The 27867-nt window shown below is 39.9% G+C and overlaps 1 protein-coding gene across 1 annotated transcript; it reads right to left on the bottom strand.

The window, feature by feature from the left end:
- Positions 1–4000: 4000 nt before the first annotated feature.
- Positions 4001–27797, bottom strand: POP1 (POP1 homolog, ribonuclease P/MRP subunit). The gene is made up of 15 exons (XM_063327257.1): positions 27578–27797; positions 25807–25989; positions 24791–24966; positions 22194–22442; positions 21560–21647; positions 21070–21245; positions 20192–20442; positions 19961–20054; positions 19062–19173; positions 17994–18113; positions 12194–12309; positions 10646–10837; positions 9585–9739; positions 8415–8753; positions 4001–7622 (listed from the first exon to the last, which is right to left on the bottom strand). The coding sequence occupies exons 1-15, from the start codon at positions 27696–27698 to the stop codon at positions 6962–6964; spliced, it is 3033 nt and encodes a 1010-aa protein (XP_063183327.1). The 5' UTR covers positions 27699–27797; the 3' UTR covers positions 4001–6961.
- Between the last annotated feature and the right edge of the window lie 70 nt (positions 27798–27867).

Genomic DNA, 27867 nt, shown 5'->3' with positions numbered 1-27867 from the left:
TGCTACTGTTCACACAGCAGACTCCTAAGAATCAGATTTAGTGCCCGTCCAGAGAAACAGCTGAAAGACTGTGTTGCTGGTGGCACGTGTATCCATTTCCTCGCTGTCCTGTGGGAGTACAGGTCTTGGAAAAAATCCAGGTGGGAACTGAATCCACCTTTCTAGCCCTGGTGAGGATGCCCGAGCATTGCAGGCGGGCCAGAAAACACTACTTGGTGCATCTTTCTGCCTTGTTTAAAAATGTGAATGACAGAACATGTTCCCCAAACGTTATCTTGCTGCAGGATTTTAATTATATAGAGCATAAGCTCTATATAACAGGGAGGCATTTCCCAGGACTTCTGTTTTTCTGATGCGATCTATTTTACTGCCTCTGCAACATCAACAGGCTGCAAGGATGCTTTCCACTAAGAAAAAGGAGCTGAGCTTAAGGCATTTTTACAAGTTAAAATATAGTATGCTATTCAAATTACCTTTCTAAATAAAGAGAAAACTCAAGTTTCAAACCATAGTGCTTTTACCAGGAGAGATTAAAAACGTCTCTGGCTTTGGAGGTTTTGCTTTAAAGTTGTGTCAAGCCTCTTCTGCTCCTCAGGCAGTCATGGAAAATTATTTCCTCCAAGAGAAAAAGCAATTTAACTGTACGGTCATCAGGAAGCCTCTTACCATGAGCGTCACGTGTTGTTGCCCACGTGCAAATGCTTGCACAGCAACATCGCGTATCGTTGGTGAGCTTTAGCTCTGCCACTGCGTGCTACCTGTAAGCATAAAGGTAAGTTCTTAAAGACACGAATAGAAACTACAGCTTTTTTTTTTTTTTTTTTTTAATTTACTCTAATTCTTATGAATCATTAATGCCTCAAAATACAGGGAAAGTCATAAAAGTACTAATAGAAACAAAAATTAATTCTCTTCTAAGACTTTCCCCGGCCTGCTACTTTATCGATGCACTAATGCTTATTTTCATTTGATTCTCTTTGAAAAGAGAAGTTTTTAGCCAATTTCATACCCTTTTGTGATTTCGTTTGGAACCTCCTTGATATATTTGCCAACTAATTTACAAAAATCATTGCATTGTAAAAATATTCCAGAAAACCTGTATGCAAATGATTCCTGTAAGATGTTTTGTCTTACAGGAAAATAAATTATCTATCGTTAACCCTTTAACCCCTGCTGGTGTGTATCAAACCACTTCTACATGCATCTTAAAAAAAAAATAATTAAAAATCACTGCATTAAGCAACTTTTAATCTGGAAAGTGTACTTTTAATTTCAGCTTTACAGTTTCTTCTTCTGTGCATGTACTCTGGATTTTTTGAGTGCTAAGGAAAAGTAACAGACTCTGACGTGTGTGGTCCCTCTTTCACACCCAATCCAACCCATTCTGAGCAACTGGCTTCGCACGTGGGTGAAGCTGCCTTGGGTGACACCTGGCACAACTCGGGTAATATTTTTCAGAAGTACATGTGTGGTATTTGTAATTAATCACAACTGTAGACACATAGGATTTGTCACTAGAGCCACAATTAAAACAACTGGGGTGTCCCAAATGGGGAGGACGAGGTGGCGTATTTCTCAAGTGGCATTTAAACTCATTTTTGAGTGCTAAAGCTCTAACTAATTCAGGTTTTGCCTGTCAAAGTTTGCTTTCACTTCATCTTTTTGCTAAAAGAAAAAAAAAGAAGAAAAGAAAAGAAGAAAAAAGAAGAAAAAAAGAGAAGAAAAAAGAGAAGAAAAAAGAGAAGAAAAAGAGAAGAAAAAAGAGAAGAAAAAAGAGAAGAAAAAGAGAAGAAAAAGAGAAGAAAAAGAGAAGAAAAAAGAAGAAAAAAGAGAAGAAAAAAGAAAAAAGAGAAGAAAAAAGAAAAAGAAAAAAGAAAAGAAGAAAAGAGAAGAAAAAAGAGAAAAAAAGAGAAGGAAAAAAAAGAAGAAAAAAGAAGAGCCTTTTTGAAAGGCCCAATGAAAAAAAGAACAAAACCAGGAATTAAGAGAAGTGATGTGTGAGAGTGAGCCCTGACAGGCACACAGATTTACAGATGCATGAGCTCTCCCGTCTGTCACAACCATTGTATTCTTTTTAAAAGAAAAAGTCTTCTGGGCTGAGAAACAGGATGCTGAGAGAAGGACTGAACTGAAACAAACAGCCTTTCTCATCCTGGCTGTTTATTTGATCTTCACGAGATGAAATGAAATGCTGAATTGCACCATCCTTTCTAGAAATTACAGTAAATCCTCACATATTTGGATCATGAAATTTGAGCCGCTTTCTTCCTTCAGACCGCTTTTTCATTCTCTGCTTTATTCTTCCTGTGCCCTGGATGTCTTTTTGATTTCTATTTCTTAAGACTCAGGCTTAGCTGTGCAAGGCTGTCAGATTAGCAGCACTGCTGCAAGCCCATGATGAAAAGACAGCCAAAATATGTCAAGTAAGCTGATGCTGGTACATGTTATGCACATCTTGGAGTGTCTAAAAAAATTCATTAAAAATAAAACCTTCTGTGTAGGCATTTTTCCTACTACAGAAGAAACTGTATTTCTTTAAGAAGGGACCCAATGCGACAAATGAAAGCTGTGTTTTGTGTGTTCTGTTCTTTTGCCACCTCACTTATTTTGCAAACTACCTTGAACTCATTAATTTTATTTTGTCCAGGGTCAAGCAGGCTCTGACTTTCAAAGCTGCCACAAAATGGTTTCAGCCCATCTCCCCCGTCCTTTCCCAGAGATCTCATTATTCAGTACAAGTTTACTTGCTCTTGCAGGGCTTTGATGAGACCAGTGCTCACAAAGAATTTTAGTACAGCTGAGTTGAATTTGCAAGAGGTGAACTGTGGGTGCTGTTTAGATTGTTGACCTCTGGGAAGAGCATTTAGAAGCACCTGATTTTGGGGTTGGGTTTTTTTGCGTGTTGTATTTTTGGAAAATAAAACACTAATGCTTTTCTACTTTTCTCAGTTTTTAGCACTTCAGAAACCTGCCTTTGGTAGCTTACTCCCCCGAGCTCTGTTCCTACTACCTATCTCCCATGTGAATGGATCAGGTTTGACTTCTCAGGCTCTTCCAGATTTAGAGCACTGAAAGAAAACCGTCATGCTGCATTTGACTACCCTCTGTCTGCATGTGCCATGATCCCCCCAGGCTTCCCCATTCATCGAGAGGTCTGTCAGCCTGCCAATTATTTTCCCAGGTTTGTTTCAACAACCCCAGCTGCCTTTCTGCCGGGTAACTTCTTCCATTACTTGCATGTTGCTAGAACGTCTTTAACAAACACAGAACAATCTGGCCAGGGTCCCACTTCACCTTATTCCACAGAGTAATCACCACCCTCTTCCGCAACCTCATTTTCTGGATTTGCAATGGTAAAGAATGTGCATTTCAAAGTCATAAGACCCTCAGCTTGGTAGGTCTACTAGTCACTGTGGCTGTCTTAATATAGCGGGCAACTACCATCTAAGTCATGGTCCAGGCTGGGAGAAGACCCTTCACCAGGTGAGTCTCAAGTACAGCATTTATTCAGCTGCTCTGAGGGAGCCGTAGGTAGAGCTACAGGAGCAGCGCAGTAGCATTTGAGCTCTTCACTGCTACAGATAATACCAGAATTGCCTTCTGGGCTTCACATCAGCTTCCAAAAGCTCTTGCCAAGCAAGGGACGAGAGCTAAGGGTTCGTGCTGGCATCCATTTTGAGACAGTTCTCTGGAGAAGAGCATGGGAGCCAGAGAGCTTGGGAGAGCATCTTTCACTGAGCGAGAGCTTCCTGGGTTCCCCAAAATGCTCATGTATCAGAGTCCACAGGAGCTGATCCAGATGCTCTGGGGTAGTTAACCAACAGGTAATAACTGCAGTGAGATACAGCCCAAGAACAGATGTGTGCTGCAAACTACACCTGGTTCAACATGATGAACACAGACAAACTGTCCAGCTGATGCACGGATAACACAGGTTTAATTACCCACAGTTTGATTATCTGGTGTTGACACAGTTTTTATGACTCAAGTCACCCTTGAGACACTCAGAATCTGGAAATCCCAACCACAGATAAAAATTTCCTTGCAGCTACATAAAGTCACAGTATTTTTCTGACAAACTTTGGCTGAGAGTTTTGAGCATTTTTAACTTATCGGGCTTGCAGTATATTTTACAAGGAGAGTGAAGTCTTAAGGCATAAATCATTGACTTAAAGGAAAACAACTGTGTAACAATATTACAAGATATACAGAACAGGATGCACTTGGATTCCAGTTTCTGTTCACTGGCTCACCAGAGAGAAGGATCATAAATCAGAAATAGGGAATGGAAATCAAAGAAAAGTAACAGGAAGTGTCGAAATGAAAACCTGGCAGAAATTACCAATAGGAGGAAAAGAAAAAAGACTCCAGATGTTTTTTAAAAAAATAAAAACCTGGGAAAGATTCAGTGGACAAAAGATCTACAAGCAGAAAAGAAAAAATGATAGCTTGGGTGGGGGGCTTCTCCTCTTTCTTTCTCACATACAAGCCAGGTCTAGTGAGGCAAGAAAATATGCATCTACTAAGAAGATGAGGGAGGCGAAGCGGGGAAAAAGCCATATAAACATCACCTCCCCTCCTTTCTTCCCATGAAGCAGAGCTCTGGAAACTCTGATCCTAGAAATATTTCAATCAGGCTCACAATTCAAAATGTTCATTAAATACAGGATTATTACCACGAGAGAACTGGATCGGAGCAGCCAGGCTGTAATGTTTAAGGGGCTCCTTATTCACAGATACCTCCAGGCTGCCGTGCTCACAGTCACCGGGCGAGGAGCGTGTGAATCCCAGCCCCGCGCAGCACCAAGCTTTTTCCTCTGGGGCCATCTGCCGGCTTTCGCGCAGATGCTTCTCGGGACCTTTCTGGCACGATGATTGCTTTATCAGGTGCATCAAAGGTGAGCGATGCTGGAGCCATTAGGCATGATTTCTCATGGAGCTGCGGTCCAAGCTGTGTTGGAGGCTGCGTCCTTCCGTCCCACATGCTGCCATAACTCCAACTGGCATGTGATTTCTAAATCGGACTTCAGAAGACTTCAAAAAAAATAATCCAGCTCCACTTTTCATACTTCCCTTGTGATCAGAGATGGTCTCCCTCCTTCCCCCTGTACTCGGCACTGGTGAGGCCCCACCTCAAGTACCGTGTCCAGTTTTGGAAAAGACACTGAGGTGCTGGAGCAGGTCCAGAGAAGAGTAATGAAGCTGGCAAGGGGTCTGGAGAACAAGTCTTATGAGGAGCGGCTGAGGGAGCTGGGGATGTTCAGCCTGGAGAAAAGGAGGCTGAGGGGAGACCTTATCGCTCTCTACAACTACCTGAAAGCAGGCTGTAGAGAGGTGGGGGTCGGTCTCTTCTCCCAAGTAAGAGGCAACAGGACAAGAGGAAATGGCCTCAAGTTGCAGCAGCGGAGTTTAGACTGGATATTAGGAAAACATTTTACACTGGAAGTGTTATTTAGCATTGGAACAGGCTGCCCAGGGAAGCGGTTGAGGCACCATCCCTGGAGGTATTTAAAAGACAGGTAGACTTAGTGCTTAGAGATACGGTTTAGTGATGGTTTTTGTCAGAGTTAGGTTGATGGTTGGACTAGATGATCTGAAAGTCCCTTCTAACATAGACAATTCTATGATTCTATGTGTGTGCCACGTTTAATCCACCAATGACCCTAAATTTTAATAATTGTGGAGGTAAGGTACTCTAAATCCTTCCTCCAACAAACAACTTCAAACAACATTAACCTATTCACCTAAGACTTTTTCAAACAAAACCGTGAATGAGGGAATTAATATGCAGACTGATACTTAGAAAGACTAAGTCATTAACTGATCCATATTTAATTTCTTAAAAGAATCAAGCTAAATCAGTAGATTCCCGAATCAAGAATAGATTAGATTTTTATTTGTACATGATCATTTCAGGGTAATTTTACCAACTGGTACAGATTTGTATCATGCTGCTGCTAAACTACAGTGTATTATTGTAAACTTGTTTTCAGGCTGCTTAACTCAAGAATGGCTAGAAGCTTAAGGCTATCATTTAAAAAAGCCCCAACAAAACACCAAAACGAACAAATCAACCCACCTCACCCCAGTCAAATCAAACACCTTTCTCCCCTCACCCCTCCAGCATACAAGTTTTACGAATTCGAACACTCCTAAACCATACAGTAAAATGAAGAAACTTTCAATCCTAGCACATTCCATACAAAAATAACCTCATGTTTTAAGGAACCAAAATATCCCATTATTAACAGAATGTATGCTGACCCACCAACAGCAATTTGCATCTGAAAGGCTTATTACTTTTCAAAAATAGGGTTTTCTCTCTCAGACTAGAGAGAGAGACTGATAAGCTTTCCAATTTAAGAGCTCCAATTGCTATAATTCAAGATTATACAGCCAGGCTATATTTTATTTGCATTTCATTTAAGCACAGCGCTTTTCCACCAAAGTAAGTACCCTTCTGCTTTCTTAATAGATTTGTCCATTTTGCTCCGTTCCACTGCAGCCACATGCATTCAGACACGAAGAATCGGGAAAAGCCACTTGCTACATACACCGTACCACATCGCATGCACTTACATGTGAACAATGCACTGGAAAGTTAGAATCCACCTGACCAAAAGATTTCTAAAAGGAAAATAATGATTTTCTGTGTATTGTTATAGCATCCACTGCTCTAAGGTGAAAAATGAACAATATGCTTCTTTATCTCTAAAGAAGATCATAATAATGGATGCATTCACGTTAGAAATCCTTAGCAATGCGGACATCAGACGTAATACTAGGTCTGTTTATGCATTAGTTATTTTCATGAATAATGCTACAAAGCTTTTTAATTATTTCATAATCCTCCGGACGTTATTGGGGCTCAGAATCACCTCAAATTTGAGACAGAAAGGCCACAAAAGACAAAACCGACATTCTTTGGTATTTTTGGCATTCTACTGCATTGCAATGATACTTAAACCTCAATATTAAGTCTTGCAAATCTGTACTGTAAAGATGCTGGAGTTCTTAACAAAACAAGCCCTTTTTTATCTGCTGGCTGGTTGTGTAACATATAAAGTAACCCCGTCAAGCTAACAAAACCCAGTGCTTCTCCACAGCCCACAGCCAACGAAAAATCCCCTCGACTGACATATCCCAAGAGAGTTCTCGAACAGTGGGAAGTAACATCTGGGAGAACATCTGACCAAAGACCAAGAATGAGGTCTTCATGTTCCTCAGTTGTTTCTTTATCTGGAACGCTCAGGGGGTCACTTTCTAGACCCTTTGTGTTATCCTTTTTCTTCTTCTTTTTCTCCTCTTTTAGCTTCTGTACCTTATGCTTGAATATGTCATGATGTGTGGGTTCCTGAGGACCACAGAAGAGTTTGTCTTTGCTTAGATGCAGCAAGTCATCTTCTGTTGGGATGCAAATCATGGCATGTAACTCTGGGTTCCCCTTTCTCAAGAGGGTCAACTTGACCCATACAAGAGCCCTTGGGTAGCTCATCAAGATTGGCAAAAAGACATCTTGAGTCATTTCCTTCTGTCCCAGTCGAGAAATAAGGCGGACTCGCCGATCTTTTCCAGCAGTGGGATAGCACCAGGCTGATAACTGCTTTAGTAGTTTCTCACTCCTATTAAAATTTTTTAAAAATAAACATCAAGGATAGTTATTAACAAGTAGTACAACAGATGATTAAAAAAACCCTAGAGCTTTTTGTAACCTTCCAAACTGGTATTTGTATCATGCTGAGCACAAAAAGAACATGGGGCAGTGGAATTCATGTGTGAAACTATTTCTTTAGAAGGAGACATTACTTGTTAAAAACGCCAAAACTTGTTAAATCACAAATGCTGTAAAACCTTCAGTGACATTAATGCAGTCCAGAACTGCCAATGTTTTCTTCCCCTGATAATTACACAAAAATGAAAGACCTGCATTCAGGCACTTTCCAAACACTGTTGCTGCCCTCATGCGTTGCACTGGAATGCAGAGGATTCTCTATTTTCTTTATAAACCTTATTAAGTAGCACAAGAACCACCTGTGACGATATATTAGAAAAGAGAATGCAAGTTGATTTACACAGCAACAGTTTAAGAATCACAAATGTGAGCCTCTAAAAGTTTCATCTACCTCGAAGTATACAGAATATGCCAACTCCAAGAACACGCTAAACGCAAGAGTGTTAAATTTAAGATAATTTAAGAAATTTACTTCATCTAGTCAGCAAGGTTGCTGGGGAAAGCAGGAGAAGGACTTCCACTCAACAGCAAATTCTGACCCAAGATAAAACTATTTAATCTCCTCACTGTATTTGTATCAAATAATTCTCTCATCTTAATAATAAAGACTGAGGTCTTCCTTTCCCCAATTTAGTAATTCCCAATGAAGAAATAACACTTCATATGTATCATTTTGACATACCTGAGAACAATAAAGTCACTTGTTGTCATAGATTCATCTCTCTCACCAAAGTCTTGGGCGCCTGTAACACCATCTGTCTTTAGGACAGCTTCAGAGCTTGTTATTCCAACAGTCTCCTCTATCTCACCAGTCTCAGAGGAAGCTTCTTTGACCACTTCTGCTTTGGGGTCACAAAAGCGGTGGTCTTCAGTTGCACAGCACTCAGCGTGTGGGGAATGTACAGATTCTCCTGAAGCTTTCATTCTCCCTTCCCAGTTCTTCGTCAGCTGTCCCCAAGGACAGATGAAAGGGGACAGAGTGCCCAGCTTGACATAATTTGCCCTTTTTGCAGGTGGACGTCTAAACGATAAATCAAGTAGGTAAGACTATTTGTTTCCTGGGCCCTTATTCAGTCCCTGTCACTTCAAAAGGTTAACTGTCTACTTTGTCCTGCTGGTCTAATAACTTTTTCTGTTTTCAAAACCAGGTGTTTAGAACAGAAAGTTAACTGTGCATTCCCTTTGTTTAGCAAGAATTTTACAGTTATACTTCTAGACAACACTGCTGCATTTTTGACCACCATATGCTTTCAGCCATGCTGGACATTTCTGTGTACTGTGACTGACACCACTACATTTTCCTCTAAATTTCCCCTACTTCCCCGTCCTTGCTGGAAGGGGAGCCAACACCAGTTGGTACAGAGGACACTTCCAGCTACCCCATACTCATGGTTAGGAGTTCTGTATTTACTGGAGTGAAAATGAAGGCAAACTTCAGAATACCTGGCATTTAAAAAGTGGACACTGACATATACCTCTTCCTTCGCTTTATTCTGTTTCACTTAGCACATACTTTGACAGTTTGCCTTTGCCTTCTCCTCCCTCATTGGCTGCTAAGGCAGCTTGAAATAGCTTTGTTTATTTTATTGTTATGCAGCCTTGTTACAGCCTTATAACTGAGCATATCTCTGTGAATAGAAGGCTTTAGTTAATTTATATGCACTGTTTAGCAGAGCTTTTCTGTTAAATACATCTAGGATCCTTTTGTTTTTTAGAATATTGGGCTTTAAAACACTAGTGGAAGATCTTAAAGTAAGTCCAGGTTAAAATGAACACAACAGATAATTAAGGGAATATTTCAAGCAGTATTCAATTTTTTCATTCTTGCAATCAATTTTGAAGTTAATATTACCGTTTGAATTTTTCAAGAAGACTGGTTTCCAGTTCTTTGGCAAACTGCTTTCCTGCCTGGCAGTCTGGGAAATCATTTGGAGTGTGAGGTGTTCTTTGATACTCAGAATGCTTTAAAGCCTCTTGCAAGCCACCAACTCGTACACCTTGATATATCTGTTATAAAAACCAAAACCCAAAAAAGCAATGTTGATACTGATTCCGGGTTCCTAACTGAAAAAAAAAAACCACATTAATGCTCCAGAAGCTACTGCCTTAGAAAAAAGAAAGTCTATCACTTTAGCTTTCAAAAAAGATAAACTTAAGTATGGTTTTCACAGTTCTAGATGCTCATTTCAACAAAAATGTTAGTCATGCTCTTTAAATTTAATTCTGAAAAAGCTATCAGCAGAACTGAAGAGAATTTCACAGGTTCTGATCTTGTATGTTGCCAGGAATGTCACATTACTTCGAATAAGTCACTGCCCAACTTGTTTTAACTGTACAATAGGTATCACTGCAATTAAACTCCCTGCGCATTCAAAAACATAAATTTAACTGCAGAAAGACATTAAAACTGCCGTCTAAACATTCAAAGCAGGATACTCCAAACAGCACCAGAGAAGTAACCAAGCTTAACTCAAACTTTGTGTTTTAAGCTCTCTCCCAAATCAGAGGCAACCAATTTGTTGACACAGCAGTGGAAATAGCCAAGCTGGAAATGGATTAGCAGCAGGCACCAAATGATTTCTCTTTAGAGACATATGCTCTTAGAAACACAAAGCCAAACAGCTATAGCATCAGCTTGCGTCTCCTTACCCCACTCTGATTTCCTGCTTTAGACTGCCATGTGGGCACAGTCATACCCAACAGAAGATATGGAAAGCTATTGTTCACTTTTAAGATTTTAAGACCAAGGCTCTGTCATCAACCAGTTCATACACCCTCTTTTAAAGTGGGATTTTGATCCTGTAATTACAAACTGGTTACACAATGTGAAGTATACTCTCTAAAACTGACTGTTTTGAAACAAATTATACAATTTGTCATATTTAGTTGCAATTTGCAACTAAAGTCACTTACAAAAGGAATCCAGAAGGCCATGCCCCAGCCCTTTGGGAGATAGATATCCCAGCCGCTCCCCCATCCTGGTAGATCTTCTCCAGCCATTTTCCCTGGCTGCTGCACCAACAGTATGGGAATCTTAGATTCACGAGGGCCCAAATCAAGGTGTGATCCAGGTACCAGTAACTGAGCTCTCATATGGTTTAAATCCTGAGAAGGAGGAAACATTTCCCATAAGTTAGTACCCATTTTTCTCTCTTCTAAATACCCTTCCAAGAATCAGAAAGGAGGTGATCTTATAACTAGAAAAAATATACTAGTAATATGCTATACATTTGAACTGACCTTCAGCGAGGCATGAAATATGGTTTTAGAAAAAAAAAGTACTAAGAACCCTTTTTCACCCCTTCTTACTTCTACAGACCTTGATGGAGGGCAGGTACTGAAACTCAGAGCAAAAACGTACAGCACAGATGAAGGAGGAAAAACAAGTATTGCAACTTGGTATTCATAGATTTGTGCACAAGACTAGGCTGAACAGGTGCTTTCAGACAGTCTGTCAATACACAGAGCAAAGCTGAACTACATCCAGGGAGATGGGAAGAACGTTTGGTCACGAAACAGTTCCACATAAAGCACGCTGGCACCAAGGCTTTGTCAATCACCAGTTGTTATATTTCATTGTACCACATTAAGAATACACGTATAAAAAGAACAGACTATCAGACTGACTCTTTACATGTCCCTTCTGCATCAGCTGTTCTATAAGGTAAACATTGCATTTCATGACAGCATTAAGAACACAAAAAGACTGTGCTGCTAACTGTTATGTGCTAATACAGTATTTTCTAAGTACTCTGCTTTTTCTACACTATGGCAGCCAATTCGGAAAAGCACGAAACTAATTTTCATAGAGCATATTTAGAGACATGTTTCTGCCATGCAAATATTTTCTCTTCTTGATTACAATGGTGCCAAAAGTTTATCACATCTTGTGACTAAATCACCATTTTACCCATGCATTTTATGGGTTGCTCCTCCATTGTCAACGGAAATGTCAAGATGTATTTCAAACCTGTAACAGCACATTTAAAGCTCTCTACAAATCACAAGTATTGCCCAGAACCCCTACAACAGTGTGCTGCAGTTCAGAACCAGAGGGATTTTTTTCCTTCCAGCTTCCGTGACTCTTCTGTCAGAATTGTCCTGGCTATGACAGAGGAGTGAACCACCCGGGCCTCTCTGTGCCACTTCATCCTTTTTATCTGCTTTATGTGAGTCAAGGTGATGTAGGAAAATCCGATTCCAAATGCTTCTGTTAAATAAACCTACAACTACTTGGTCCTGTAGACAATCCAATAAAGCTTTCTTTTAATTGAATCCTGAACAATGGTTGTGCAAGAACATTACGTAAAGGCCACAAAATAAACACTTCAGCTCTGCAGCTAGATACTATGACATTAGGAAACTACTGCTCTTGGATTTATACAAGTTTCAAGAGTCTCACTCAATGGACTCTATGGACCGTTAGCTCTTTTCTCCATGGCAATCCACCTTCTTAGTTACCTGCTCTGAGATTTTATTTTCAGTGACGTTCTTACAGATGTCCTGGTCCCAGATAAAGCTGTGAGCACAGTCTACAGGCACACCCTCCAGGTACAGCTGCCTAACTTTATCATTATCTACAAAAGAAGAGAACCTTCAAACAAAATTCAAGCAATTTTTGTGGCTTAAGTATCAAATTACCAAAACCACTCCACTATCGTAAGTACAATGAGCAGACAACTAAGTAAAGAGACTACTAAAAGCTTAAAAAGCATCACTGCTTCTGCAATATCTTACTACCACATGGTTTTCCAAATACAAAATATGAAATAAACTGTTAGTTTTAGAAGCATTAACCTGGCATTCTCTTACAAACAGGCATTTATTATTACAAATGACATGTCCTTTGGCAATGTAAGTTACATCTTTCACATGCCACCTTTAATATTCTGGAATCTGGCCTTTCAGGCAGAGTGTAAAGCTTAACAGGTTTGGTGAAAGTCAGAAAAAGCAACACAACAAAGCCTAAAATAAGTCCGTCTAAGTAAACTTGTAAGAGAAGCGAGGATGACCTTTAAGAAATGTATATACAGGAAATACTTTTATGTATGACTAGCATGCAACTACTTATTGAGCACCAGCTTCCCACTCTGGATCTTTTCAGGTTTTGTACTTCAAGGAAGGGATTATTCTTTGCTTATGTCTACACAGACCAACAGTTGCGTGCATTACTGAAGATAAATAACACTTCTAACTTTAAAATCGATCGTTGAGGTATTAAATAACCTACCTCTTCTTCAGCTCCACAATCTAAACAAAGCAGAGAAAATATATACCTACCTTTCGTGATCTATGTATTAAAAGCTTTCAGTGTACAGTATGTAATCCATGATGATTCGTATTTTAAGTAAAATAATTCTTACCAATAAACAATACAATGAACCCATTAAGAGTTTTGTGATTAAAACTTACAGGGATTGCTGCTCATTTTGTCATCTACAAGGTCTTACATATTAAAGGAATATAATGTGTTGTGTTTCATTTTTTTTAAATCACTTAACCTTTCAAAAGAAGATTCAGCTAATTTTTCCAGTTAACATTGACAAAGACTTTGAGCACAGAAGATATGGATTATTCAGTGGTACTAACACAATACTGCTGAACATAACTGCAATAATTATTTAAAATCTGTAATCTTCAAGATGTCCACATTATTAAGAGTTGTAAAATCATCCAAAAAAATATTAAATACGGCAGCACTCCTGACAGTTTGATGGCGTTAAGATGATGCTTGCTATGCATCCTTGCTGATGAGTTACATTTATATAAGAGGAAGAAATACGGAAGAAATTATCAGATTCTGTCTTGAGATACAGCAAATATCAATGTCTCAAAGGAAGGAGAAAAAAAACAGCAACAAAACTGTGTGTAGTGGTGGTGGGGAATTCCTTCCTAACTCTTACACATAACCAAGGGGGAAGGGCACATAGTTACAAGAAAACATACAGTAAGGGAAGTGACTTTCCCCTCTTCTGTACAGAAAGCATTCATGAGTACTAGAATCTCTTTATGTTAAGTTATTTAAACACATTCTAGTTCTTTCAACTGGAAATTATTCACTGTAAATTTCTCCGTTTTTTTTTAATCATTTCTTTCTATTACCACAGTTTAGACAGTCTATCCCTGACATATTCTTGGAGTTCTTTACAATTCCTATATTCTATAATGGCATGAGTATTTTTTTTTTCCACTTTAGAGAGCCCTTTTAAGTGAGTCTCGTTCCATCACCACAGTCCATACAACATCCCCCTCACTGCCCTAAAAAACCCTTCTCTAACTTGGTACATTCTTTCTCCTTGATCCCCATTGAACTTGGATAATTTAATCTCCCTGCTAAACATACTATAATTCAAATTATAATCCCAAATCCTCACACTAGTTCTCTTTCTTTCTTACTGCTCTTCTGTTTTCTTCAGTCCACATTTTAAGATTGCTGGGGAAGTAACTCTACTGATGAACAAGTTGCTGATGATAGTGGAAGTAAGATGTTAGAGGCAGTATAGGAAATAGAGAGTTGTATCACTCAGCACACAAAGCTCAGCGACAATCAGCACATTATCTGCTTCTGATGGTGTCAATGGTTGGTGCCTAGACAATACAGAGAGAGGAAGGTTTTGTTCCATGTAAGCTGTTGTTCTGATTTGCGTTGCTGATTATCTTAACAGTCTTAGAAGACAGGCCTAAGAGTAAGAGTTCTATTTGAAATTTCTCCTTTCCTCTGCGAGGAAATGGCAGAAAAAGCAAAAATATAAGCACTGCTAGGGAGCAGTCTGAGAGACATATCTACCTAGGGGTGCATACCAGGACAACTGATGCCGGATACCTAAACCTCTGCAATAGATGCATTTACAGGCAAAGACTCAGGCTTTGTGCATGCAGAAGGAACTTCAGCTCACTTATCTTCCACGATGCATTCTCCTTCTATGCATCTCATTCACTGACTGTTCAAAAGCTCCACCATACTCCATATGTTGAGCAGTTTTTAAGGCAGCGGAATTTGCATTCTCCCATAGAAGACAATAAAAGCATATCAAAATGTCGGGAGCATACTCTAAAATGGAGAACAACACTAATTTGCAGTCACATAAACACTGAATGCTTACTGGGAAACTTGACTTTCAGAAGGCATAAACCTGCTGAGAAGGCAGTGAAAAGTGATTTATTCACAAACTTTCTATCCCCCAGCCTGAAAAAATGAGGGCAGTTCTTTCATTAAATCCCATCAGCACGTATCTGTAACACACAGCTTGCACACATGGCTATGCATGCAGGAGTGAGAGTAACTGGGAAAGACTGAAATTACCTTTGATTGGTTAGCATGTCACTGATAGGGAAAAACTACAGAGGCATATCTTAGAACAGCATTTTGGAAAAAAAGGGATATGGACAGATGTGTATCATTTCACAGATTGCACGTATGACAATCCACAGGCAAAGATGATGGCTGTAACTTAAACTATTCATGCACTTAACAAACAATGAATAGTAGTAAACATTAGTAAAGATTTCCCAGGAAAATCAGTTAGCTTTTACATAGCATTAAAGAACAAGAGAGGCTAAAGCACAGACAGAATCTGCTAACATATGCAGTGCCATTGCAACCTTACTAATACTAACCCTAACAGTATTTAAATGTCCAGGAAGTAAGAACGGGAAAAAAGTGTGGAGTTCCTTTTAATTGCTCTATCAACATGACGTCATTAAGGCAAATAAATGACTGCTAGCATTTCTTAAATAAAGATCAGCTCACTATATTATCACATCTGAGTAAGGTTACATCAAAACCAAGGGTCAGAAAACAATTGGTTTATAAAGGCAGTGAAATATGCAACAAGACGCCACACTCCAAGGAGATTATAAACTAAGCTGACAGAATTCAGGATGACCTTATAATAGGTCTCCTGAAACACTACATTGTGGCAAGAAAGCATAATGCTTGCATAGAGAGAACAGATTAGACATAAAATGCATTCTGCAAAATAACTGATTATGTCTAGGCTTCCTTTTATTAATACATATGCAATTTTACTTTTTCTTTCAAAATACCAAGAATTAAATGCACTCGAATGCTTTCCCCTGACTAGAAAATTATAAAAATATCTGATCTTAATAGCCTAACATGCATTAATTTTCTAGAAGTATTTAAAAAAAGGTAGCTTCTCTGCTTTTAACTACTAGGAGGCCCATTAAGGCAGAGATATAACACAGGTAGCAGCTGTCACATAGCCAACCACAAAATTAGTTTAGGAACAACAGTCCTCATAGAGTAACAACAGTCTCTGTTTCCAACTAAACGCTTTGGAATACTCAATGAGGGAGACAGGAGAGTGGCAGTTAGACCTCCGTCTTGAGTTTCTCATGTAGGAGAGATGAACTACTATGCCGTAAGATTCCGCCACTGCACATGTAATATGTATGCAGGAGATTGGGAATGATCCTGTAACTCTTCCTACAAAGTCACTCAGGTGGGAAACACGGAAAACAGCAGCGGCTCCCCCTGCTGAACCGTTAGTTCCTCATACTGTCTCCTTAACTGCTCCTTGTAGGAACGCTGGCCCCTCCTTTTCTGCTCCCTTACCATGATGTCCTTTATATTTTCTACTAGAAGGAAGCTGTAGGCTTTCCACCTACTCAACTTCTTTAGTAGTGACACGCTTGTGTAACATTAAGTCCTTTAGCAGAACCTAAATTAGAAGGTATTGTGAAGTCTGGCTTTCCTTGCTAGCCGATCAAGGACCTTCTCCCTCTCCTGAACAAAAGTCAGAGAGGGCAGGTACAGTTTTAAGTTCATGACAAAACAAAAAACCACTCAGAAAGGAACCAGAAAGCAACACCAGATTTTCTGAATGCTTGTGGTTTACAAGATTTTTTTGCAAGTGAAGGAAAACCCCAAGTAAAAAGATCTTGAAAATGGACATTTCCAGCCAGCCAAAAGAAAAAAGGCATAGGTATTTTCTTCTCCTTGACTCCCTATCTTACATCATTATCTTTTTACCATGGCCCTCCTTCCTGAGGGACAACCAGCTCTGGCAGTGGGAGAGAAACTACTATGAGACACTTCCAATGCCTAGATGCCTCCTGCTGATCTTGCCTTCTTGAACACATCTTCCCAGACATGACAAGCAGAATGAAGCAGGCCGAATTACTTCTCGTATTTGCTAACTCCTTTACTAGCTCCAACCAGTATCTGTAAACAAGTGCTACACAGCTCACCTTACTTCTCGGCAGGAAGGAACCAAAGTAGTGGTCATGTATGCTGTAGCATTTCCAACAGGAACATTAATGATGAGAAAGTTAGCTGAGCAGAATTAATTAATAGGAGAAAGGCTGTTCTAGATATGGAGGGTAGAATAGGAGGATGTAAGAAAATGCAGACAACAGAGTTGTGCAGAGAGCTAAAAGACAGTAAGTAAAATAGGCGTTCAAGCTGATGTAAGTGAAAGGTGAGGCCAGATTCTAGTGTCTTGCAAACACACCACCAAGGAAATGTATTTTCAAGCCTCTGGAGCCTTCAACTTGTCCTATTTGCTACTGTTTGCTAGCTGGCTATTATGTTTCTCATATTAGGCGAGGCAGTCTGTGTCCAGTCAACCTAATTGGAAATGCCTACAGAGCACTGTACACAAACTCCATTGTATACTGTATATGCTCTTGCACATTTTTTAAGGATGTTCAAATCCAAATGAATTTGAATTTTGCACTAAAATGTGTAAGTCAGCATTGACGTGAAAGTTTCAGAAGTCATGCATGCATCTTTGATTTTTTAACATAACCAGCATCTTGGCCATCTGAAATGCTAATCTTGCAAAAGTAATTTTTTTTTTCCAGTGGAATTGCAACTTTCATCGCTGTAGGACTATAAGCCAGCAACAGCAGGTATCTTCTTGCAGAGATAAACAGCATCAGGAAAACTAAACACCAAACAGAAACTCACTAAGTAGCTTTTAGCACCTGGTTGGCCTTGCCAGGATTCGAACCTGGATCATCTGTATGGTCAGACAGAGGCTTCCACTGAGCACAAGACCAGCTTTGGTGCATGTCCCTGCCTCACAACTGCTGTTCTAAAACCTATGCAACTTTCAAGCTGTTTCTGTTCTTTAAGGGTTGTGGAAAGGCAAAGGAATCATTCAAATGCTAGAGGAAAACAGCAAGAGACAATCAGCAGAAGGTGACAGTAAATGAAAACACAAGTGTAGAGAGAAATTGAATCTCTTGCCTTTAGCAGTTCCATGAGAAGCATAATACAGGCAAGGCATTTTACCTTGGTATTTTTCAAAGTCTGGCATGGCTTTTGTCTTCTTTTTTGGCAAATTCACTCGAGGATCTCCAACAGTGAGGCCCAGTATTGTACCTGGTGGCAATTCTGATGGCGAACTTATCCCTTTAAAAATACACAGATGAACGTTGCCATGAAACCACCAATTAAGTTGTGATCTTTTTCTGCACTACTATTTTGTGCATTTTTGCCTGCAGGGATGTGACACCACTGTAAGCCAGAGAAGCAATGCAGAGTACTCAATCTAACATGTTTTGAAAACTCACCAATGCTTGTTAAATGCCCCACGACAAAAGACCACAATAAGACTTAGCTTGCAATTACATTTATGCTTAACATAGAAGTGAGGTCACTCTCACAACTCACAGACTCAATTCATCCTTTACATTTGGCACATCTCCTAAAGAATAAACAACCTTTTTTTTATACTTGCCTTCCATAGAAAGGATAATAAAAAGAGTTTTTTAAAAGTTTTACCTCATCTCTGCTTAACTGCCTCACATTGTATAGCTCAAGTATGGTGTTACATCTACCAAATCCAGTTCCTTACCTGATTCAATGCTAGAAAGTGAGGAGATGTTATTAACTTTATGATACTTTACAACTGAGCCAAGTATCCAATGTTCATTAGAGACAAAAATATACAAAGCAAGGTATAATACTTTCACTTTGGGTAGGAGCCTACCATTTTATCTGTGTACAACTTATTGCCTTAATTTGGTGTGTATGGGGGAACAGAGTGAAAGTACACAACAGACTGTATACCCATCAGCAATCTCAAATATAAGTTCATAAAGAAAAAACATTCAATTTATCTATTAAGAGTTTGTACTACACAAAGGATTAAAATTCCCTTGAAAAAGTTAATGTGACATTTCTCAAATCTTTGACATGCCACAGTAATTACCTAAGCACATGCTCAATGGCATCACTCTCTTGACCAAGCAAATAATAAGAACTTCCAAAGTGAAGTCAACTTAATAGCCTGCCAGTTTTGACCACTAGAGTTGAGGAGTCTCCCCTTCCTCCCATAGCACCCACATGCCCAAATACCTTCTAATAGCTCAAAGATTGCGCTTTGACGTTGATGAAGAGATACTTTTTCAGAGTCCTTGCAGTTTTCTACCCACCAGTTATTCAGTTCTGTCTCTGAATCTGCCATCTCCTGGAAAACAACACATCTAATTAAACTCAAGTAGTCACTCAGTATTTTCTATCAGTATGAACTCACTCTCAGTTTCCCTTAATCGCTATGGTTGTTTTCTTCCTCCCTAAGTCTCAAACTAAAGTATTATTTTCCTGATGCAGTCTATTCCTATACTCCATCTTAGAGTAATCCCCAATAAACTGTTCAGTTTAACCTGTGTTCCAAAAATAAACAAAGCAATCCACAATGCTTTCTAATTCTGTCATTGTTTCTTACAGAAAGTCAGAGATTTCATCGCCTAGTCATGTTTGCTGCAAGAGACAAAAAACCCCACACTAAAACCACAGTGATGCTATGTACCAAGAGGTGGACAAAATACTAAATCCTGGAGAAATTGCATATTTGATTGAAAACACAAAAGTTTTCTATACCTTACACGTCTCGCCCTTTCGCTCTGGCTCATCGCTCAAGAAACATCATCTATGTTTGGTCAAAGAGAATATGAATTGTTTTGGACCTCTCAGCACAATACATCACTACAGCAGAAACTACACAGCCTGCTCAACAGCACCACTGCTTCTGTTTTCTTCCTATCCCCCACTTAAAATCCAGACAGCAGTTCTTCCCAAGATCAGCGTTATTAAGGTGGCTCAATACAGAGAAGCTAACAAAGCAGAAATACACAGGTTACACTTTATAATAAGCAAGGCTTGATAGTTTATGATTCCTTCTAGCATAAACAAGCTTGCACATTCTAGAAATCTTATTAAAATTACAGTAATATCCAAACTGCCAATTTCCTTACTGTTTGGAGAGAAGCAGCTTTCAAGGTCCCTGTAAGGATGGAGTGTGATAATGGGCCAATCAGACGGTATCTGAGAATCTCCATAGTTCTATCACTGAAACAGAGGAAAATTTCAGGTGAATGTCCAATCGTACAGTACACAATATTTTTTTTCCCCTAGTACTGTTAAGCCAGAATTTAGCTATATTAACTGGTTATAGGTCACAGTTTTTGACTCTGCTGTGAACAAACCTGATCACAATGCCAGTAGTCTGCGAGATCCAAGAGTAGGACTGGAATGGATCTCTAGTGCCATCACCAATTATTTTTTTCACTGGCACAGCTCTTTCTCCTTCTTTATCCTCCTTCTTCCTTTTCTTGCCAAGGCTGAGAACAACATCCATTTGTTTTTCCTCTTGAATTGATGTTGTAACAGGCTCAGGAATATAGATGTCTTGAGGCTCTGTACACTGAAAAATTGCTTTTAACTCTCTCAGTATGTCCTTAAGAAAAATTAAAGGTTTGGATTAGGATAGGCAGTGCACTGCAAAGCTTAAGTACAGTTTTAAGAATTACACCCTACTATTTATTTTCCTATATCGATTTAAGGGAATAAACTTCATTCTGCTGAAGTCCAGGGCTTACTATTAAGACCTGAATGCAATGCTGAATTTTGCTAAGAATTTATTCTCACTCAAATTAATGTAAGAAAAATTGCCAGTGCACAAAATTGTTATTTTTTAAAAAAAAAGTTCATAGCTAAGTATCAATTATGATTATCTGTGATGAGACCAAACAGCCTGTTGGGGGTGCCAGTGGGAAGGATGTGAATCAAGCAAAATCATATTGCAAGCGTATCCTGAAGCAAGTGGCACACAAAAAAAACACCTTTTAACAAGCTCAAACACTAAAAAAAACCCCAAACCTCAGAGGCACGCAGCTTCTGCAAAAGCTTTGTAAAAACAAACTGCAGCACAAAAATATAGTTAGAGCAGAAACAGTCTTCCAACTTTTAATTTCTAAAGCCATCTACTATATCTAGCTCTTCTACACGTTTCAGAAGGTATCTTCATCATAAAAAATGTACAATGCATAAAGAAATCAGAGTTCAACTGTAATGAAAAAGATACCTGTTTGAGAGCTGGATGCATCCAGATCCATAACTGTCTGTTTTCAGAGACACCCCTGGGTTTCCAAATAAATGTAACGGGACCAAGCATATCCTCAGGATAGCGATCTGCTTGGTAAAGATTCAGGGAACCCTCGAATCTTCCAGACAGACAACAAGCCTCTTCAAATGTTAATCCTAAAGAAGATGATATTTATTGAAAAACAAAGTAATCTTTCATTTAAAAAAGAAAATTGAAATTCAGTCTGGCTGTTGGGAGAGTATCAAAGAAAGAACATGCGTTGCAATTAGTTTATTAATAAGCAACTGAAAATAAGAACATCTCCTCCTAGTATGAGAGGTTTTAATTATGTTATTCAACCAAAATCACAACTCAGTATCAACTCTGTTACTACTATTGAGATTGATTAAAATATTAAAAAAGGAAAAGGATGGCTCATCCTTTAGTCTATTCAGAATCTTAACTTTATTTTGAACTACAAAAAATTTACCTGTGTCAATGCTACATATTCGAGCAAGTTGCTTCAGAAGTTCATTCTCTTTACCAGTCAACTCCAGGCAACAATAATATGATAAGTCCTGAAAAAACAGGATAGTGGCCCAGTGAGAATAACTCTTGAAAGTGAGCCTAGCAAGGAAAGACCAGACAGGACCTTCACAATTTACACTGAATTAGTAATTTTTCATTCAAAGAGAAACAATTTTTCTTTTTTGACTTAAAATTGTTACAGGAGAGCTGTCAGGCATTTATTACTTGAGGGCCAACCTGCCTCTCAAACCAACAGACCAAAAAGGACATGGAACAAAGCACCTGTCTTCAATAGCATCCTGCTCAGGAAGATGACGCAGGGATTCATTGAATCTCTTAGCTCTTGAGAAGACTGAAGATGCAGTACTTCAGTCATAGTTACCGTAAGACTCTTCTGAAGGTTCAGCTTGTTCTCTCTGATACTCACCGCCCTTCACTGCAATTATGAAATCACTCATTTCATACGTAGTAGTTATTAACAGCTGACACAACAGTACTTCAAAGAGACAGAAATACTCATTATAACTGAACTGCTGATTACTTCACCTTGGCAAAATAACAAAGAAAACAAATTAAAAAAGATGTAAATGTGATACCTGAAGAAGGCAGTGGTTTGTCATGGCTCGGTAACAAGCCCTGTAGCACTTCTCCGTAGGGCTATCTCCTAAACAATATCCCCATTTCTTTACCATATGAAATCTCTTTGCGTGCCAAATATGCGTTTCCAGCCAAATATTCTTTCTTTGCCTACGATTAAACTCTGCTACCAAATTTATGTGGCGCCTTCTAGCTTTGCGGCATTTAGTCTTCGACTGTTCTTTTTTCTGATGTACAGCTTTCTCTGCCTGTTTTTAAAAGAGAGGATATTGAAGTGAATCTCAAAAGGACAAACTTCTGTAAAAGAAAAATGCTGACATACATAAGGATACAGGAAGCACTAGCATTAAGTTATACTTTATTCTGATGTTAGTTCTCCATAATACTTGAGGCTGACTAACACTTCAAAACTTTATACACAAGCCCCAACCACACAAGTGCATCAAGGTTTGACTGGAACCCATAGGTAAACCAAAATCCACGTACATTCAGAAACTTCCCAGTGAACAGTAAGATCTGCTACTTCCTGCATGAAGCCCGACATCAATATATCCATATGAACAAATGAACATGACACTAGGAACACCTCGAGATTTGAGCTTGTACAGAAGCAGTACAGACTCTCAGACTGCCAGGTAGGACCCTAAGGATTCTACAATGTGTAGAAGCGAACAAGAAAGGACTGTGGTGGTGTCTTGACCAAATTCTGAATAAATACCCAGTCAAGCTCTAAATTATTATGGGTGAATGCATGGCTGGAGAGGAAGGCTTGACTCTCTCATCAATGTTTGATTTGTCTCTTTGTGAAGAGAAGTGGTAGAAAGAAATAGGGACTGTACGACACAAAAAAATTCTTGGACGTCCTTTGTAAGCTCACCAAGGAATAGTTGACAACAGACCACTGGCTGTAAGAAACGCACAGGAATGAGAATGATAGAACATCACTAGCAAGACAAACACGGAAAACACTGAAGCAACCCACGACATCAAAACAGAAATGCAGAAAAAAATAAAATATGTTCGCATCAGACCCATCATTCCTCTGCAGAGTAGGCAATATAAGCCACTGGATCAATGGTATGTGACTGACTGCTTCAGAAAGACAATTAGAGCAAAAAGGATGTGTATTGTAGATGAAGAATGTGAACCTTTAAGCTTTTGAAGAAATGAGAGATAGTGAAGATAAATGTTTGGATGAAAATGGTTATGATAAAGGATCTAAGAAAATGCAAGAAAATGCAGCAGAATTGGAACAGTTAACTTTAAAGAAGCAGACTTCAAACACTGAAAAGTAATAGGCAGAACCTTTGCAAAAGGAAATAGTTCAAGAGATATGACAAGCTGCAAGAATACACGAAACAAAACAGCCTGCGCAAACACACAAACTACATCAAAAGACCTGAGGAGAGGAAACATAGCAGAAGAAATACAGCTGCACCAGGGCCAATTAAATAATCACAAAAATCCAAGAATCATACAAGGAGTGGAAATAAGTACAGGAGAATAAGCGTGAGCATGTTCAGAGAAGTCAGAAAAGCTATCATGTGAAAGGAGTTAAAAAAGCAGGACACAAAAGAACCAAGCATAAATATTAAAGAAATCTAGATTATTTAATAAGGATAAAGCACATAACCAACTATGCAAAATAGCCCACTCCTTCTTCCCTCAGTTCTCAGAAAACAGGCCAAATTACATCTCTTGTCATGACTAACAAAGCAAAAAGAATGCTAACCAGAGCACTAAAAGAAGAGATACAGGTTAGGAAGATCCAATAAAACATGCCCTATGGAACGTGCGTGGAAGGACCCAAAGCAATTTCCAAATCATGAACAATCATCTTCAGGAACTAGGGGTGGAAGGAGTAAGATCTCAAAGAACTTAAAAAAGACAATGCAAGTGAAAACAGAATGCAAGAAATATGTTAATCAGTCAACCTTAATCCACAGAAAACTCACCAAGCAAACTCACTTGATCACTTTAAGAAGTATCTAGAGATGATAAAGTGATCAATGCCAAACGACAGTGAGATCATTTCACAATAAAATCCTGCTGAACCATTTTTTATTTTTTTTTTTTTAAACCTATGGGAAGGCCACAGTAGGTAAGAAGCAAGTAACTCCACAGGAGCATTCTGACTAAATGTTCAGTTTCATGAGCAGCCAGGAACAGTCAATTCACACGTCTTAAGCTGCATGCAGCCCACCAGCAACTGCAGTGTACCTCCCACGCTTGAGCTACAACACTTGAACCATCGTGCCGGTCATGAATGGGCTATGCTGGCTTGAGGCACGCAGGGTCACACCTGACAGCTGTGGTGGGGTGCAAGGCAGACAGGTGTTTTTGGGGACTCATGGATCTCCTGTGACCAACACACTGCCTGAACAACCCCTGCTGAAGTGGGGGGTTTCTATCATCGTTACTCTAGTAACTTTTCAACATGTCCGATAACCACAAAGCCAAGTGGTTAGTGAGGTTTGAGAACCTGTGTACGCAGGGAGGTTTTGCAGATAAGCTCATTAACAAATGTACAGCTGAACACTGTGCATTAGCTATGCACACTATATAGTTTATCAAATACTATAGAACACACTTGTACCTCTTTCTTGGCAATCTCTTGGAGCCGCCTGGGTAGTCGTTTAATATTGTGACTCATAGCTCGCCTTCGCATGTGCCTAGGTAGAGTCTGGAAAACCAAAGAGTTTGAAGACTTCTGCGCAACTGCTTTCAACATGGCATTGATCTCAGCAGCACGAGCTTGAGCAAAGGCAGACACTGGAATGAAAAGAACTGCATCAGAGCATGACAAACAGCAAAATTCAAAGAAGGGGACACTACCTACGTTACTGAATTCCAGCAGAGTACTCCTACTACATCTTGAGACAAAAGTAAATACTCTATACTATTACTGAAGAAATTTCAATTCTTTAGATATTCTCAAGCTTACAGATATAGTTAAGCAAATACTTACACATTAATGAATCTGAAAGCCGTGGCATAATCAACAAGTCCTATTTGCATTAAGTCCTGCTTTATTAAATTACTGTAGCAATCTTTTCAGGTGGTATTCAGAGAGATGAAATAAACTTCAGCAGGGAAAAAAACACAAGCAGTAATCATATTACAGACCATTTTAAAATGATGAAATAAAAAAATTCAGTGGTTGGTCTTGTTTTATGCTTATGGAAGTGTATCTACATTCAGAGCATCGCCACATTTTGAAAAGTTAATCTGCTCTCCTAAACAAACGTTCTGTTAGATGAAAAGTTGTCTTTAACTCACATCATAGGCAAAAACAGTTCCATTGGCTACACTAAAAGCAGATGACTGTCAGTACTCATCTTGCTGGCAAACAGAAACCTAAATCCATATCCCTCATTACAACCAAGTGCAGCTTTTCAACTCAGATGTCTGAAAGGACTCATTGAACAACAGCTGGTCATTCATTCCAGTACACAACTACTTCTGTATTTCGGAGAAAATCAGGAAAAACGGAAGAACATAGCATCAGTTCTAATTTTTGCTCTTGTACAAAAACAAAGACAGATGGCAAACTTAAATCACCAGCACATTGCCTTGCACATATACATTATGACCTTTTTCTTATATACAAACCTGTTATGTATTTTGGTATTTCCTCAGAAACACTCTGGCGTCCTCCTTGCCATCCTCCTCTTCCTCTCCCTCTCTCTCCTCTATTTTGCCCTTTTGGAAAATACTGGTCTTTCCTGTAAGAAGGCCCAGATGACTGGTTTGAAAATTTCTGCTGCTGATACTGCTGCTCACAATGAATGTCTCCTGGAGGGTTTAGAGATGAAAAGAGGTAAAAGAAATGCAAAGCAGTTTGAGTAACTGATAACTATACGCAGTCTTTCCTCATAAGATTGCACTGCACATTCCTCCTATTATATTTCATATATGTATCACAACTAAGTTATTTTCTAATGGAAGAAATAAAAATTTTGCACTGTCCTGGAGCAAGCCTGCAGTAAATTAAATAACTTTTGCACATTTGGAAAATGGTACCCAATTTAGACTTTGCCTCCAATACTTTAGCAGACCCAACAGGAAAGACCTGACTAAAACTGGTCTATACAATATCAGCAGTGATTTTTACTATTGTCCAGTCAGGGTTTTGGTACCAAACCAGCAAAGTTAATATCTTCCCTGTTGCCCCCCGATTTTTTTTTTCCATAAGGAAATGAATTCTTATCTCACTGATATGTATTTCTGTTACAGCAATAAATAAGGTAAGCATGACACATGTATGTTGGCTCAGTAAGTTACTTTTCCGGTGCAGGTATTTAAACCAAAATTGAAATTAAATAACTAAAGCCTACAGTAAGCTTCCTAAGGTACAGAAATACCTTTCAAGAGTGATACGCACCTAACAGTACTTCAAGTTTAAGAGGGCACTGGAGTCCATATTTAAAGATTAGCTTATATTCAACCTATTCAGTTAAGTCTTGGTTAGGATTTCTAGTACAACTTGAGATATGGTTCTCAGGCAGCTCATGCTGGACAACTGGACTAAAAAGGGCCAAGACAGCCATTCCCACCACCCCTCCAATGGCATGAAGATGAGTGCTTGAAGAAACGTGGGACCATACAGTTCAAGGAGCTCCTCTAGTGAAAATCAACCTGTGTGTCATGAGAAATGGGGTAAGAGATCAAAAAACACAAGTAACAAAATTAAAACATGGAATAGGGGTGAGGTGGGTGGGTGTGGAAATCAAAGTCCAATTGAAGCATACAGGATTCGGGTCGAAACACACAGATGAAAAAAGGCATACAGCTTGACAGGATCCTTCAGTCTTTAGCTGCAAACGTTACCCGTATAGAAAAAGCACCAGCAATGACCTAGCAACACTGCCTTTTAGGGAAATGCCTTGCTGCCTCCTGACAACACCTCTTCCGCAGATACAGGAGCCACAAGCGTCAAAAGGCAAATTGTTTGGGCAGGCCGATCTGATGGGAAAACATCAGATCATTTATCACGGGCCCAGCAGGCCAAACCTGCGCCTCCTGCGGCTCCCAGGCCCGGCAGAAAGAGAAGGGAGGTCACTGGACGGGCCATAACGTTCAAATTCGTTTTAAGACGAGTAGCCGCGGCGGGTGACAGGGATTTGTTGTGCAACCGAAGGGATGTCGCAGAAAAACGTGTATTAAGGAGAACCACGGCTAGAGGAGCCAACGACGGGGGACGCGACCCAGCCATGCTCCCACACCGGGCCCGCCTCGCCGGCCGCCAGGGCTGAGGAGACCCCGACCCTGAGGGGAGCCCGGCGTTGAGGACACGGGGATACCCGGCCCTGAGAGAGGGGGGACGGACACCCCCTCCGCGGTCACCCACGCCAGACCCGGGTAGGGGGTGCCGCGGCCGTACCTGGGGGCAGGCAGGCTCTGCTCCCGCCGTCGGGGAAGGGCCCCGGCTCAGCGGGAAGCGTGACGCTGGCCGGCTGGTTCCTCATCTTCTTGGCCCGCTTCTTCTCCTTCGCACCGGACATCTCCGGCAGGGTGCGGAGAGGGAGAATCTCACCAACCCGCCCTTCACAGCGGCCCGTCACCCACTGCCTGCGCGGCCTCCGCCCGCTACACGCGGCCGCCCCAGCCTGCGCACCGCGCATGCGCACGGCGCAACGACACATACCCCCTCCCCCCGGGACTACATTCCCC

This window comes from Chroicocephalus ridibundus, chromosome 2, assembly GCF_963924245.1.
Source record: "Chroicocephalus ridibundus chromosome 2, bChrRid1.1, whole genome shotgun sequence".
Lineage (NCBI taxonomy): Eukaryota > Metazoa > Chordata > Aves > Charadriiformes > Laridae > Chroicocephalus > Chroicocephalus ridibundus.
This window is presented reverse-complemented; position numbering and strand designations above follow the sequence as displayed.

What these genes read in the sequence shown, in the direction of transcription:
- POP1 (XM_063327257.1), bottom strand. Translation starts at nt 27,698, where the DNA reads ATGTCCGGTGCGAAGGAGAAGAAGCGGGCCAAGAAGATGAGGAACCAG. An exon ending in TGCATCCAGCTCTCAAACAG is followed by an intron (nt 20,443 to 21,069) that starts GTATCTTTTTCA and finishes ATTTTTCTTAAG; the next exon opens with GACATACTGAGAGAGTTAAA. An exon ending in AATCTTTGAGCTATTAGAAG is followed by an intron (nt 18,114 to 19,061) that starts GTATTTGGGCAT and finishes GTATTTTTAAAG; the next exon opens with GGATAAGTTCGCCATCAGAA.